This window comes from Zootoca vivipara, chromosome 12 (assembly GCF_965207765.1).
Source record: "Zootoca vivipara chromosome 12, rZooViv2.hap1.1, whole genome shotgun sequence".
NCBI classification, from domain to species: Eukaryota; Metazoa; Chordata; class Lepidosauria; order Squamata; family Lacertidae; genus Zootoca; species Zootoca vivipara.
In genome coordinates, this window is record NC_142595.1 from 37,111,285 (window position 1) to 37,127,324 (window position 16,040).

The 16,040-nt window shown below is 51.0% G+C and overlaps 1 protein-coding gene across 3 annotated transcripts in view; it reads left to right on the plus strand.

Annotated features, from left to right (window-relative positions):
• Positions 1–16,040, plus strand: part of LOC118094872 (C-Jun-amino-terminal kinase-interacting protein 4) — a 28,668-nt gene that overhangs the window by 11,323 nt on the left and 1,305 nt on the right. For all 3 annotated transcript variants that reach the window (XM_035135602.3, XM_035135603.3, XM_088656170.1), the window contains exons 13-26: positions 1,721–1,774; positions 2,429–2,596; positions 3,567–3,684; positions 4,498–4,581; positions 5,929–5,982; positions 7,030–7,180; positions 8,116–8,266; positions 8,684–8,764; positions 9,190–9,257; positions 9,343–9,491; positions 10,085–10,256; positions 11,044–11,154; positions 11,243–11,362; positions 11,682–11,795. In XM_035135602.3, coding sequence (XP_034991493.3) covers positions 1,721–1,774; positions 2,429–2,596; positions 3,567–3,684; positions 4,498–4,581; positions 5,929–5,982; positions 7,030–7,180; positions 8,116–8,266; positions 8,684–8,764; positions 9,190–9,257; positions 9,343–9,491; positions 10,085–10,256; positions 11,044–11,154; positions 11,243–11,362; positions 11,682–11,795 — 1,595 coding nt within the window. The remainder of the gene's footprint in view (positions 1–1,720; positions 1,775–2,428; positions 2,597–3,566; positions 3,685–4,497; positions 4,582–5,928; positions 5,983–7,029; positions 7,181–8,115; positions 8,267–8,683; positions 8,765–9,189; positions 9,258–9,342; positions 9,492–10,084; positions 10,257–11,043; positions 11,155–11,242; positions 11,363–11,681; positions 11,796–16,040) is intronic.

Consider the following 16,040-nt stretch of genomic DNA (forward strand, 5'->3'; position numbering starts at 1 on the left):
ACAGGCCGCCCTCTCCCTCAGCTTGACGTGAGGTTGGATTTTCCCCGCGGAGCCGTTTTCTTTTTGAATGGTCTGAAAGCAGCTCAGTGACTGTGAGCCTTGTTGGAGCTTGCCATGTGGCACCAGGGGCATGATGGGAAATCGAAATCCCTCCCCCAACCCTCCTTGCTTCGCTCTTGCAGCAGAGCAGCGAGAGGCTTCTCTTCCTTTCTGGCGATCCTTCCCAAACAGCATCCCAAGTGCCAGGGAGCTAGGACTGGAGAAGACTCTCTCTCTCTGCTGCCAATGCAGCAGTAAGTAAAGGAATTAGTACTTTTGAGGGGTCTCAATGCCGCCGAGACCACATAACACCGGTCTTGAAAGACCTACATTGGCTCCCAGTAGTACGTTTCCGAGCAAAATTCAAAGTGTTGGTGCTGACCTTTAAAGCCCTAAATGGCCTCGGTCCAGTATACCTGAAGGAGCATCTCCATCTCCATCGTTCTGCCCAGACACTGAGGTCCAGCGCCGAGGGCCTTCTGGCAGTTCCCTCGCTGCAAGAAGCCAAATTACAGGGAACCAGGCCTTCTCAGTAGTGGCACCCACCCTGTGGAATGCCCTCTCACCAGATGTCAAAGAGAAAAACAACCACCAGACTTTTAGAGGACACCTGAAGGCAGCCCTGTTTAGGGAAGCTTTTAATGTTTAATTTAATTTAATTTAATGTTTAATTGTATTTTAATACTTCTGTTGGAAGCCACCCAGAGTGGCTGGGGAAACGCAGCCAGATGGGCGGGGTATAAATAATAAATTATTATTATTATTATTATTATTATTATTATTATTATTATTATTATTATGCTCCCCCTTAATGTTGGAGGTGAGCAGTGGCTATTTTTCTAGAAAAAGAGGTGCCAGAACTCACCATGAACGCCTGCCTTGTTCTCTTAGAATGGCAATGGCACCCACCTGAGAGGTGCTGGAACTCAGTGCCTGTGAGTTCCAGCTTTAAAAAAAAGCCCTGGAGGTGAGAAGGACAAGTCACGGAGGCTTGTGTTGTGAGACAGGGAATTGGGAGACTCAGCAGCAGCACGAATGACACCATGTTATCCATTACGTCCCACCCCTACCCACCCCACGACTGCTAGCAGAGTCTTTCCCCTCTCGGGAGAAACCAGCAAGTGCAAGCAACCTGCTCATTCCATTCCCTAGGAACCGGGAATGGGGAATCTGTGTCCCTCCATATGTTGTTGAACTCCAGCTCCCATCAGCCCCAAGCCTGCATGGCTAATGCTCAGAGGTGATGGGAGCTGTGATCCATCGGTGTTCAGAGGGCCAGAGGTTCCTTATCCCAATCCTTGAAGCTGCTCAGGGCAATCAATCACTCTGTGGTTGCCCAGCCAATAATTATTTTCCCATAGTACAAACTGGGCGGGAGGGAAGTGGGTCAGAATGGAGGCCGGGAAGAGAATTGGCTTATAGAAATACACTCTGGAGAGGTGAGATTTAAACAGAGGATTATAGACTCAAAACACAGGTTTGTAACTCGGACAAGAGGAGGCAGATGGCTTTTAGGTGTAGGAAGTGAAGTGCTGCCCTGAGTATTAACAGAGGATCAGGGAGCCAGTCGTGCAAATGATTTGGGTTGCCTGTTTCCCCTTTTTCCAGCCTTGAACTAATGGCTAATGGAAGGAGTCACTGCATGGTGGCAGTCTTAAAGCAATTGTTTCTCTCTTCTCAGGGCTTCGCGGGAGGAACAAGCTGTTCAGATGAAAAAATCTTCTTTCTGGAAAATGTAGGTGCCGCCTAAGATCTGCCCCTGAAGCTGCAGCTGTGCATACTCTGCCTTGACATACTCTGCTTTGACATTGGATATTGGACATGCAACTTAGCATCCTGAGAAATTTCTTTCTTTCTTAGCAAGACATTATGGCTGCATGGATTAGTTTGAAAGCATGCAAGGGAGCAATGCCTAGTGAAGTCTACCAGTTGGTAGATGCTAGGCATAATGGCTGTGTTCTGTCTCCACTGTCAGGGGCAGTTGCTGGGAATCACTAGTGGGGAGGGTGGCTGCTGCACTTAACTCCTGCTTGCAGGCTTCCCAAAGACATCCAGTTGGCCATTGTGAGAACAGGATGCTGGACTAGATAGACCATTGACCTGATCCATCAGAGCTTTCCTTATGTCCTTGTGAGAGAACCTTCCTTGTCATTCATAGCAATGGCCCTGCCTTGGACCAAAGCTGAACAGAACTCTGCAATCAATCAATCAATCAATTTGTGGGCTCCTTTTAGTCTGGTTCCGACAGATCACAGTTCCATCATTCTTGGTGCAAAACCCCCTTTTCTTTCTGTCGAATTTTGATTTATTTTTTAAAACCGAGTACTGACAGTGCCCCCTGCCATTTCCTCCACATTTCCCCTGAACGCATTGTATTTTCCTCTTGCAGTTTTGATCGCTTATTTAGCCCCTCGGACTCCCCAGAGAGGGCTCCTGCATCCCCGCTGCCACCTGGGAGGGCCCGGTCCAGCCCCAGCGGTCGCAGTGAATTGGGAAGGAATGGGGGGCAGCTGTCTCCAGCCTTGAGATACATCCCACGAGCTACCTCGCCAAACGAGTAAGTTGTGCAGCAATTGCTTGGCAGGGGGAGAGGTACGAGCCGGAGTGTGCATAAGCTGATTTTGCAATCCCATCATCGGCACCTCTTGGGGACCTGATGCTCCCATTATATGGAGTTGGGCTGCTAGTGGATCCATCTAGTCCAGCACAGGCTGACAGCAGCTCCCTGATGCCAGGTTGGACCATTGGTTCTTCCAGCTCAGTATTGTCTCCTCCAAGCATGGAGAACCCTTTGGCCCTCCAGATGTTGCCAAGCTACAACAATCATCACCCCGGCCATTGGCCATACATATGGGGCCTAATGGGAGTTGTAGTTCAGCAGCATCTGGAGGGTCAAAGGGTTCCCATGCCTGGTCTACTCTGACTGGCAACAACCCTCGAGTGCAGGGGTCAGCAAACTTTTTCAGCAGGGGGCCGGTCCACTGTCCCTCAGACCTTGTGGGGGGCTGGACTATATATTTTTTGGGGGGGTGAACGAATTCCTATGCCCCACAAATAGCCCAAAGATGCATTTTAAATAAAAGCACACATTCTACTCATGTTAAAAACACGCCGATTCCCAGACCATCCGCGGGCCAGATTGAGAAGGCGATTGGGCTGGATCTGGCCCCCGGGCCTTAGTTTGTCTTGGGTAGAGATGTTGCCCAACCCCAATACCTTCTTTTTTATTAACTGGAGACACCCTGGCTTGAACCCTGGAGCCTTCCACTTTCAGAGTGTGCCTTGTGGGCTCACTCTACATATGGTAAAATATGGAGTCAGGTTGCTAATGGGATCTATCTAGCCCAGCAGAGGCCGACAGCAGCTCTTCAGGGTCTCCGGCAAAAGTCCGCTTTGGGCAACAATTGCATGCAGGCCCATCTGGGTAAATCCAACTGAAACCTGAGCATTTCCCCTGGTTGCAACTGGACGCTGGGTTGTCACTGGAAGCTCTCTGCTGCCCCCTACTCTGTCTTTTATATCCACAGAGACGACGCCTCCCCTCAGCAGAAGCGGAGAGAGCTGTACCGTGAGATCCGCTCCCACATCTGGCAGGAGCATGGCCGGGCGCAGATCCATGGGTGGAGCCAGCCGCCTGCGCTCCAGGTGAGCATTCTAGCAGGAGCATCAAGGTCTCATGCATCCAGGTACCTGACCCTATGGAAATTCCATGCCAAGGGGTAGGTCCTCAAGTACTGACTTTTCAAACCAAGGCAGGAAAAATGTAGATGCAGCATTGTGTGTGTGTGTGTGTGTGTTATCATACCAGACAGTGTGCAACAATTTCCCCGCATTTGACAATGAAGTGATGGTCTAAAATTAATAAATAACAATTGCCATCAGCATTGGCATCCTGCCAGGTCCTGAAGACACACCTGTTTGGGCAAGCGCTTCCCAAAACTGAATTCCTGATGTTATTGCTTGAACTGTTATTTCATTGTTAGGCTTTCAGTTGTTTGTTTTTATTGTATATTTTTTATTAAGGATGTTTTACTGCCCCCAATGGCTCTGTTGTTGGGTATTTTAATTCATGCACTGATTTTCAGAGTTGTGAACTGCTTAGAAACTGTTTTGGGCATATAACAAATAAACAAATTCCATCTAGGAAATGAGGCCCACTGAATTCAACCCTATTGAGTCACCCAACAGCGTGGTGCTTTAGACCAGACATCCCCAAACTTCGGCCCCCCAGATGTTTTGGACTACAATTCCCATCTTCCCCGACCACTGGTCCTGTTAGCTAGGGATCCATGGGAGATGTAGGCCAAAACATCTGGAGGGCCGCAGCTTGGGGATGCCTGCTTTAGACTATACATTTGCCTTGTTCCATCCCAGTCATGGGATCTGACCTTAGTTTTGAACTGGCCACTCTTGCAGTGAGTTTCCACACATTAAAATCCAGCCACCTTTTCTCTGCAGGGCCCTGACCCCCTTTCAGGGGCCGCTGACGTACCTGTGCTCGTGCAATTACGGATGCTAGACCAGAAGGACCCCAATACAAAGGTAACAAAGCAGTGCGTTTCCAAATGCTGAATAGCTAGGGATGTTTTTTTCCTCCCCCTCCCCGAGTTATTATTATTACCGTACTATTATTGCATTTCTATCCACCTTTCTTCCAAGAAGCTCAAGGTGACATGCGTGCTTCTCCACCTGCCCTCTCCCCCATTTTATCCTTACAACAACCCTGTGAGGTAGCTTATGGCCAAGGGACAGTGACTGGCCCAAGGTCATCCAGAGGATTTCATGTGGAATTTGCTACCAAGTGGAATTTGCTACCAAGGAGTGTGGTGGAGTCTCCTTCTTTGGAGGTCTTTAAGCAGAGGCTTGACAGGCATATGTCAAGAATGCTTTGATGGTGTTTCCTGCTCAGCAGGGGGTTGGACTGGATGGCCCTTGTGGTCTCTTCCAACTCTACGATTCTATGTGGTTGAGTGGGAATTTGAACCCTGGTCTCCCAGTGGCACTCTAACCACTGCACCACTGAATTGAAATCTGAGGCCACTCTAGGAAAATGGTGTGGTTTTCCTGCTGTAAAGTGCCCAAAAGGGGTTACCGTACTTTTTCATCTGTAAGACGCCCCATGTATCTATAAGATGCCCCCTATTTTGGGGGGACTCAAATTTAAGAAAATGGGGAGAAGATGCCACAGAGGAGTTGACCTTTTTTGCGGAGGATTGCCCACAGTTGTTGAGATAAATCCGCCTTTCCCATCTGTCCCGTCACCAGCAGAAGCTGCCAGTCGGCCACCCAACTGCCGGAATGTCAGCCAATCAGCACCACCCATTGACGCAGCAACCAATAACTAGCACAATGGCCGCTGACAGCATTGGCAGCAACCAATCAAACCTCCACCCTATGCACTACCCATGTATAAGATGACCCCCACTTTTTAGAATGATTTTTAAAGAAAAAGATAGTCTTATACATGGAAATGTACGGTAGTTTGAGTAGGTGTAGGAGTAAGAGTGGCTGGGTTCAGAGCACGGACTCGTCCAGAAAGGCAGCGGGCAGCCTCCTGTGAAGACAGGCTACCCAGCTGCACGTCTGCTTTGGGAGCGATTCACGTGATCCAGTTGCATTGGCGCTAGCTGAGTTATCAGCCCCTCTGAAGGGTGAGTGGAAGGAGACCAAACCTGAGCAGTGAACCCTGCAGAGACTCTGGCAGTTCCTGTGTGGGTGGGCTCAGAAAAAGCTTAAATGTTATTAAAGTGGCACATTTGCAGTTCCTGTGGCAAAGATTTCTGGCTGCAAAATTGGGAAGGGTGGGGTGTCAGTCTTGTATGGAAAGCGACTCCTTTTACCAGGAGGCCAGCAGGTCTCAATGTCTTGCCTGCCTCTCTCTCATTGTAGCTCTGGTGTGCTGCAGCATCAGTTGGCGCTGAGACTCAAGAAGAAGCAGAAACCGTGAGTATCATCATCATCATTTTTGCTCTTGCTTAAGAATTCTCACTTAAGCTCCTTCCCTTTTTAGGTTTTTGTTTTTGGTGTCTGTGAAGTGAAAACTGCTCATTTAGGCTGACCTTCCGTTCAGAGAGATGTTTGTCTCCTGCAGCAAGAGTCTTTTAGCACTTTAAGGACTAACAAAATTTATTATGACATAAGCTTTTGTGGACTCGAGGCCACTTCATCAGATGTGTTAAGTGGCAAGTATATAGATTGCCATTCAAGAATTACAGTTGGTGGTCACTGGAGCTTAAATATATACAAAATAGGCACATTTTTATAGCAGCAAGTTGATGATAACGGGCTGGGATTATTGCATTAATGCATTCAGAGGGGCAGGGAACCATTAGCAAGAAAGAAGTCTTCACTAGAACAGATATCCAGCACTGGTAACACATAAGAAATGATGTGTACCCCCTTCAATAAGTTAGTGGTTTTTCCTCTGACTTTTCTCAGTGTTTTGTTTTTGTTCTGATGCTGTTTTCAATTTATTTCATGTTTTCATTGTTGTTATAAACACACACACACACACACACACACACGCACGCACACACACACACACAATTGTAAGGCACGTCAGCGGCTTGTTTTGTTCTGTTTTTGTAATTTATATATTGGCAAGCAAGCCATGGTTGCAGTTTGGGGTTCTTAACTCAACCGTTCTATGACGCCCCTTCAGATTTAAGTCCAGAAACATTCCTTCCCCACCCACATGCTTAACCTGCTGTCGTGCACGGAGAACTTGAACACAGGATGGGATTGGGGGGGAGGAAGGAGAAACACTTCCCCAGGTTATGTAAATTTCCTTGCCTGGCTGCCTGGAAAGCCTAGGCATGTGTGTGTTTGTCAGCTGAAGCGACAAAACAGGTACAAAGGCTGAAGTTTAGGGATTGTCAAGGGCGTGTGTGTGTGTGTGTGTGTGTGTGTGTGTGTGTGTGTGTGTGCACGGCAACATAACGGGGGAGGCCCACAATGTCTTGCTGATCCCTCTGATTCTTTCTCTTCCAGGGCACCTCTCATCACTGCTCTCGGCTGTGGGTGGCCTCAGGGACCCACTCTGCAAGCGAAGTGACTCTGTTTGATGCCCAGAACCCAAACCAGCTCCTGGAACATTTCGTGCTGCCTGGAGTTCACGTCCTCTCCATCGCATGCGTGCCTGGTCAGTGCAAGGAAGGAGAATCTATCATTTTATACTGTCTCTTAATACGCACACATGCACACTTAGGCTTGTTCTTTAGTCCTGTGCTTTGGTTCTGCCTTTTGGTCCTCATTGCTGTCTTGTTTCATGGCTCCAGATACCCTCGCAACCCAGCCCTGGCATGGTTCTGTCTCTCCTGCTGCTCCTACATGTGGAACACCCCTCCTTGAGATTTGCACCTGGTGCCAGCTCTCTTTCTTCCTTCCATCGCATATCAAAACACACTTTTTCCACTTGGCCCTTGACTTCACCCTATTAATCCTTATTCCTAGCTGTAGTCAAGCTTCAAGTGCACAAAACTTTGCCAACTTTACATATTTTAGACTGCAAGCACCATAGATTTTGGACTGAAGTTGTGTGTCTGTTGAGATTTTATAGCATGGGTGGGAAAACTTTGGCCTGGTGGAGGGCAAAACTTGCCCTTCCAGGGGATCCTATTTGGCTCACAATGCCATTTTTCCAAAACCACATCCATCTCTCAAGCAACTGATATCACTATGATGGGTGGGCGACATCAGCTGACGGGTGTGGGCAGGGCTCAACCCTGTATTGTCTCCACCCACTAGTTCCCCAAAGGGACCAGGGATACCAGGGTTTAAGCAACGTCTCACTCAACAACTGATGAGTGGAGACTCCAATCCTGCTTGGTTCAGCGTTATTGGTTAGTATCTCCGCGCAATCCTACAGGCCAACTTTGAAAGCTGGGCAGGACTCCTCATTATCACACCAGTTGATTGGCAGATTGATAGGCCTATGTGCAGCTAGATAAAGATTTCACCTGCTGTGCCGAAAAGGTTCTCCCCGGCCCTGCCTTGTAGGATTCCTAAGCGGGGACTCCTGCTGTTTCTGTGCTCCCTGAGGAAGGCCGCTTTGCCTTCTCCGTTCCTCTTCCATAGGCCTCGCTGTGCCTGGTGGCGAGAGTCCCGAGCGAGAGCCAGAGATCCTCGAAGACCCCCTGGCACCTGGATCCGACAGCGAGGATGAAGTGCTGGAGATGGAGGCGGTTGGCACAGAGCCCACCGTGTGGTTTGGCACCCAGGAGGGCTGGTAATTGACACCCAGCAGGGTTGAACGGGGAAGAAATGGGAGGTGGGGGTAAACCCCTGTTCCTGAATCAGGTTCATTGAGCTTCTCTGGCCAACCACTGCCTCTTCCTACTCCCACGAACTCCAACCACCAGGACCAGCATCCTGCCCTTTTGCTGTTGCTGCTGCTGCTGCCACCATTGCTTTGGCTGCCATATTTGACAATCCCATGGGTTCCGCCAGGTTTATTTACACTGAGCGTGCCCAGCATTCTCAGGAGACGCGACAGCCGGAACCGAAATACTGGTGGCTGATGAGAGCGGCTAATGCAAGGGAGGGAGGGAGCAGGCCTGGAGCTGTGCTGGGGGTTGGGCTGGTCATCAGGAGGGCTCAGGTGGTGTCACCTTTGGAGGCTGACCGCATCTTTCTCCCCCTGTAGCATCTATATTCACTCCGCCAAGTCTGACTGGCGCCGCTGCCAGGGCAAAGTGCAGCTGAAGGATGCCGTCCACTGTATTGTGTGAGTATGCAGACTTCCATCACTCATTGAATGCTGTGGAGCCCCACTGCCTATCCCTCTTGGATGTCACCTGCCTTCCCATGCTGGTGCTGTTGCAACTTTCCTTAGTTTTAGGGCCCCGTCTACGCTAAAGCAATGTCACATCGCTGTAAGCAGCCGTGGTTTCCCCCCCCCCCCAAGAACCCTAAGCTTAAGGGTGCTGAGAGGAAGCTAAATTTCCCAGAGTTCCCTGGGAAGAGGGACTGACTGTTCAACCACTCTGGGAACTGTGAGGGTCTGTGAGGGGAATAGGCCGTCTCCTAACAACTCTCAGAATCCTTAACAAGCTATACTTCCCAAGATTCTTTGGGGGAAGCCATGTCTTTTTAAAGCAGTATGATACAGTGCAGTGCAGATGGGGCCTTACTCTGCTGTTTTTGTCTCAGCCACACCCAGGGCCGTGTAGCAGCTGCTCTAGGGGACGGATCTCTGGCCATTTTCCACCGAGACACAGGTACGTCCTGCTCCTTTAATTCCTCCCTGCCCTGCCTTCCCCACAGCTCAGGTCCTCAGTTTCACCTAATCCCTGTCTTCCTCAGTCCGGAATTGGGACCTGCGCTCCCCACGCCTGCTTGACTTGGGGCGGCCACGGCGTTCCATTCGTTGTGCCATCCCCGTGCTTGACCGGCTATGGTGTGGATATGGGAACAGAGTCTATGTGCTGGATCCCCGCACTGCTCGCATCCAGGTGAGTGTGCCCCTCATGCAGCTTGAGGCGGTGGCTGAAACCCACAGAGATTTACATGGCTGGTTTTATGGTGTAAAAACGGGAGTTTGAGATGGCCAGGATCATTCCAACCTGATCTGTGTATTGGTGTTAGAAGAGTATCTATACAAGAACTAGCCAGTGAATTCATTTTGGCTGTTCTCTTCTTTTTTTAAAAGAAAACATTGTTTTTATTGGGATTTTAGGACAAGTGCAAGAAGCAAAAACATATAAACTCTACAGAGTGTGTGTGGGGGGGGGAGAAATAACTGAACAAAGAATTGAAACATAAGACAGATAAAACTGTGAAATTAATTGGGGTGTAAGAACAAGCCTGCCAGGCAAAAGCACCAACGCATTACAAAAGTCTGGAATTTTGGCTATTCCTATTGAAATGGGTATATCCTGAGAAACAACTGCTAGCTGGCACAACTTGGAGAAGTGTTGAGATCCAAGATCTAGATGCACCTGTTGTGGATGTGGGTCTGGGGACAGGGTCTTGAATCCAGGCATGCCTGTTGCAACCCACTTCCTCCTCCTCCTCCTCCTCCTCCTCCTCCTCCTCCTCCTCCCAGAGGTACTTTGAGGTGACTTCGCACCCTGAAAGCCAAGTGCGGCACATGGCAGCCGCCGGCAACGGCATCTGGGTCTCGGTTCGACTGGAATCCACTCTGCGCCTCCTCCATCCTGAGACTGGCCAGCCGCTGCAGGAAGTGGAGCTGGGGCCCTACATCAGCCGCATGCTTGGTGAGTGTCAGTGACCACCATGACTTTGAGGCTTTGGGTGGGAATGCGGGGACAGCGCAGCTTCCGGGAAGGAGTGGGCAAGGCAAAGCTGTTGGATTAGCCACAAACAAGCCTTGGCAGAGAAGAGCAAAGAAGCAGGCTACAGGGAGAACGTCCAGGACAGGAGGGTTTTCTGAGGGCAGGAAGCTTTTAATAGAAGATTTCCGGCCAGTTGTGGCCTGAGCGGGGTACCCTGCTGCTTCCTCCTGTGCATCAGTATCTGGGCTGGGTCATGGGCAGTAGTCCGAGGTGAGTCAGGAGCTGGGAACCAGCCATTAATCCCAAGGCTGTGTCTATTTTACCATTTACTCTAGTTCCAGTGCACTCCCACCACAGTAGTCGTGTGTAAGTGACAAAAGTAAGCCAGAAGTCAGTTCCAAGGAATAACCAAGAATACAGAAACAGGCCAGAGTGCAGGCAGACCTTGGAACAGGAAGGCCTCACATGCTTCTTCCTGTCTGGGAGGAGCCAATGGCCAGCCTGGATGGGCAGTTAGTCCTGGGCTTTGGGGGAGCCTCACTGTGAAGCTGCCACTTGCAGTTCAGTGGCTCACCAAATGGGGCAGCTGGGCTCTCCTTCATGGGAGATCAGATGGCCATCTGCTTTAGGGGGTTGGACTAGATGACCCTTGGGGTCCCTTCCAACTCTACAATTCTCTGATATGATTCTAGGATCCAGGTACCCTACTTTTGGAATCTCCTGCCTGTTTAATGGAAAATTCCTCCCCTTTTTCCTCCTCACTCTCCAGGGCCGAACAGTCTTAGTTTAGCCATGAACATCTCGGCACTTGGCGCTTTTGGGAAACGGCTGTGGGTTGGCACCTCTGGCGGCACCATCATTTCCCTGCCCTTCATCTCAGGTGAGCACCTGTGTGGGAGAGGGAGAGGGAGAGCAAGAGCAAGTGCAGCTGCTATTTCTGTGAATTTTCTCTCTTGGGTTTCTCATAGAATTTGCTGGGAGCTCAGAAACGTCTTCTCCCACTGGCATCCCTTACTGTGCTCTGGAGCAAGCCCAGATCAGCTACCACGCGCACCGCGATGCTGTTCGCTTCTTTGTCTCAGTCCCAGGTAACCAGCACAGAGGAATCGATGCCCATTCCTTGGTTCTTTTGGGGAAATAGAATTCAGTGGATTAAAAGAACTTAAGAGCATGGAATCCAAAGCTGCTGCTGCTCCTGCTGCCGCCACTATTCTTCAGATAATGCCAATGATGTGCAGTTTATAGAGCACTAGAGGACAGGTCCTCACCCCAAGGAACTTACAGTAGTCCAAATGGGATGTTACTGGAGTAAGAATCACTGTAGCCAGACTATCGCTGTCCACAAGAGGAAAATGGTGGATATATAAATACAAACTTCAGCTCTTGTCTACTCTTTGCTTACTTTAGGGTGTATGAACCCATCTTCCGAGAGCACCAAGGAATCGCATGGCCAAGAGGCACCAAGCAAACCTTGCAGCTTGGTGCTAAGTGGAGGGGAGGGATATATCAACTTCCGGATAGGTAAGCATCTTACTTTACAGGTGTGAGGGAATGACGTGCTGCCCAGGACTCTCTCCTGCTGTGAGTGCCCACAGGCCCTGTCCCTGCCTCCTTCCACCTGGTCTAGGGCGGGGCCTGGAAGGCCTCATAAAGGATTGCTGCCGCTGCTCTGCTGCTGGTGCTGCCCAGGACTCTCTCCTGCTGTGAGTGCCCACAGGCCCTGTCCCTACCTCTCTCCACCTGGTTTAGGGCGGGGCCTGGAAGGCCTCATAAAGGACTGCTGCCGCTGCTCTGCTGCTGGTGCTGCCCAGGACTCTCTCCTGCTGTGAGTGCCCACAGGCCCTGTCCCTGCCTCCTTCCACCTGGTCTAGGGCGGGGCCTGGAAGGCCTCATAAAGGACTGCTGCCGCTGCTCTGCTGCTGGTGCTGCCCAGGACTCTCTCCTGCTGTGAGTGCCCACAGGCCCTGTCCCTGCCTCCTTCCACCTGGTCTAGGGCGGGGCCTGGAAGGCCTCATAAAGGACTGCTGCCGCTGCTCTGCTGCTGGTGCTGCCCAGGACTCTCTCCTGCTGTGAGTGCCCACAGGCCCTGTCCCTGCCTCCTTCCACCTGGTCTAGGGCGGGGCCTGGAAGGCCTCATAAAGGACTGCTGCCGCTGCTCTGCTGCTGGTGCTGCCCAGGACTCTCTCCTGCTGTGAGTGCCCACAGGCCCTGTCCCTGCCTCCTTCCACCTGGTCTAGGGCAGGGCCTGGAAGGCCTCATAAAGGACTGCTGCCGCCGCTCTGCTGCTGGTGCTGCCCAGGGGAACTTGAAACAGCACAGAGTCCTTTTTAAAATGCTTTTTAAAGAATTTTTAATGTTTTTATCTTCTTTGGGGTGGTAGGTGGGAGGGATTTTTAGTTGGGTGTGGGAATCTGTTAAATTTTAGTGTATTTGTAATTTTTATTGTTTTTGGTTTTATTGTTTTATTGTGTTTGGGGTGGTAGGTGGGAGGGATTTTTAGTTGGGGGTGGGAATCTGTTAAATTTTAGTGTATTTGTAATTTTTATTGTTTTTGGTTTTATTGTTTTATTGTCTTTTTTGTGTTCTTCTTTTGTTGAGTTCTTGGCTGTTTTTTAGAGGTTTATTTTGTTTTTAAGGGGAGGGGTCAGGGCTGCCCGGGAGGGGGTCCCAGCAAGCAAAATGGCTGGGGCAGATTCCACAGGGGGGTGTGCACTGGAACAACCGATCTCAGTGGTCACGGGTAGGAGGAGGAGTTACGCTAAGACCAGACCATGTCATTACCGAGGAGGCAGACTTAGTCGTTGTCTGAGGACTATCCCTGCCTCCAGGTCTGGTCCTGACCGGACGGATATTGGAATCAGCAAGGGATACCCACATGACCTGAAGGTGCTGCTGTGCAATGCCAGGTCGATGATGAATAAGACCACCGCCATTCACGACCTGATTGTGGATGGAGGATTTGACCTGGCATGTGTGACAGAGACCTGGTTGGAGGAAGCCGATGGGCCCGTTCTTGGCGCTGCTTGCCCACCAGGTTTCTCTTATGCACAGCAACCCAGGCCATCTGGGCGGGGAGGGGGGGTTGCAGTGATTTTTAGGAAGTCATTAGTTTGCACCAGGCGTCCTATTGGGAAGACCCAGTTCTCTGAGTGCATGTTCTGGAAGTTGGGCAATAGAGGCAGTACAGGATTCCTTTTGGTGTACCGACCTCCCCGCTGCACCAAGGATTCCCTGCCCGAGGTGCTTCAGGTCGTGTCGGATGTGCTCCTGGAGACACCTAGCTTGGTTGTCTTAGGGGATTTTAACATCCATGCCGACACGACCTTACAAGGAGCCGCTCGGGACTTCGTGGAAAGCATGGCCACCATGGGGCTGTCCCTGAATAAGTCTGGCCCAACTCATAGCCGCGGACATGCCTTGGACTTGGTGTTTACCTCTATGGATGTTGGTGATCTGACATTAAGTAAAAGCGAAACAAAAGAAGTGCCATGGTCAGATCACTTTCTGGTGCAACTGGACTTCTCCGCAACCCTTTCCCTCTGCAGGGAGGTGGGACCGATTCGGATGGTCCGCCCCCGCTACTTAATGGATCCAATTGGCTTCCAAAGAGTGGTAGGGGATGTTTTATCCCATGTCGATGGCCTTTCAGCTGATTCCCTGGTGGCCCGCTGGAATGCGGAGTTAACCAGCGCTATTGACTGTCTGGCTCCGAAGCGCCCTCTCAGATTGCATGGAGCCCGGACAGCCCCGTGGTTTTCCCCGGCGCTGAGGGCAATGAAACAGTCGTTGAGACGGCTAGAGCGCCGGTGGCGGAAAACTCATTTTGAATCAGACCGGACACGGGCTAGAGCTCAACTTCGAGCCTACCAAGTGGCAATGGCGACGGCGAAGAGGACCTTCTTCACTGTCTCCATCGCATCTGCAGAAAACAGCAGCAGGAGACTCTTCCAGGTGGTTCGCAATTTAGCGGAACCACCTGCTCCATCCGGGCCCAGTACGGGCCACATGATCTCCTGCAATGATTTTGCAAAGTTTTTTGCAGATAAAGTCGCTCAGATTCGGGAAGAGGTAGACTCCACCGTGGGAGCAGGGCCGGGGCGGGGGAGTGCTAGAGTCCTGTCTAGTCAAGTTTTGTGGGATCAATTTCAATCTGTTACCTCCGAGGATGTGGACAGGCTGCTTAGACGAATGAAACCAACCACCTGTCTCCTTGATCCTTGCCCATCCTGGCTTATAAAAGCTAGCCAGGAAGGGCTGGGCGATGGGCTTCGCGGGTTGGTAAATGCTTCTCTCCATGAGGGAGCCTTCCCAGACCCGCTGAAAGAGGCGGTTATTAAACCGCTTCTTAAAAAACCATCTTTAGATCCGGCCAATATGGCCAACTATCGCCCAGTCTCAAATCTTCCATTCTTGGGCAAGGTGATTGAGCGAGTGGTTGCGGAACAACTCCAGGCACGCCTGGAAGAAGCGGACCATTTGGATCCCTTCCAGTCAGGATTCAGGCCTCATCATGGGACTGAAACTGCCTTGGTCGCACTGGTCGATGATCTCCGGCGGGCTAGGGACAAAGGTAAGAGCTGTTTCCTTGTTCTGCTGGATCTCTCAGCGGCTTTTGACACCATCGACCATAACATCCTTCTGGACCGTCTAGAGGGCTTGGGAGCTGGGGGCACTGTCATGCAGTGGTTCCGCTCCTTCCTCCTGGGCCGTGTTCAGAAAGTGGTGGGGGGGGATGAGTGTTCAGACCCCTGGGCGCTCACTTGTGGGGTGCCTCAGGGTTCTGTCCTCTCCCCCATGCTTTTTAACATCTATATGCAGCCACTGGGAGAGATCATCAGGGGGTTTGGGCTGGGTGTCCATCAGTATGCTGATGATACCCAGCTCTACCTCTCTTTTAAATCAGAACCAGTGAAGGCGGTGAAGGTCCTGTGTGAGTGCTTGGAGGCGGTTGGAGGATGGATGGCGGCTAACAGATTGAGATTGAATCCTGACAAGACAGAAGTACTGTTTGTGGGGGACAGGAGGCGGGCGGGTGTGGAGGACTCCCTGGTCCTGAATGGGGTAACTGTGCCCCTGAAAGACCAGGTGCGCAGCCTGGGAGTCATTTTAGACTCACAGCTGTCCATGGAGGCACAGGTCAACTCCGTGTCCAGGGCAGCTGTTTATCAGCTCCATCTGGTACGCAGGCTGAGTCCCTACCTGCCCACTGACTGTCTCTCCAGAGTGGTGCATGCTCTAGTTATCTCTCGCTTGGACTACTGCAATGCGCTCTACGTGGGGCTACCTTTGAAGGTGACCCGGAAACTACAACTAATCCAGAATGCGGCAGCTAGACTGGTGACTGGGAGCGGCCGCCGAGATCACATAACACCGGTCCTAAAAGACCTACATTGGCTCCCAGTACGTTTCCGAGCACAATTCAAAGTGTTGGTGTTGACCTTTAAAGCCCTAAACGGCCTCGGTCCGGTATACCTGAAGGAGCGTCTCCACCCCCATCGTTCTGCCCGGACACTGAGGTCCAGCTCCGAGGGCCTTCTGGCGGTTCCCTCATTACGAGAAGCCAAGTTACAGGGAACCAGGCAGAGGGCCTTCTCGGTAGTGGCACCCACCCTGTGGAATGCCCTCCCACTAGAGGTCAAAGAGAACAATTACCAGACCTTTAGAAGGCATCTCAAGGCAGCCCTGTTTAGGGAAGCTTTTAATGTTTGATGGATTTCTGTATTTTAGAATTTCTGTTTTTTTTTGGAAGCCGCCCAGAGTGGCTGG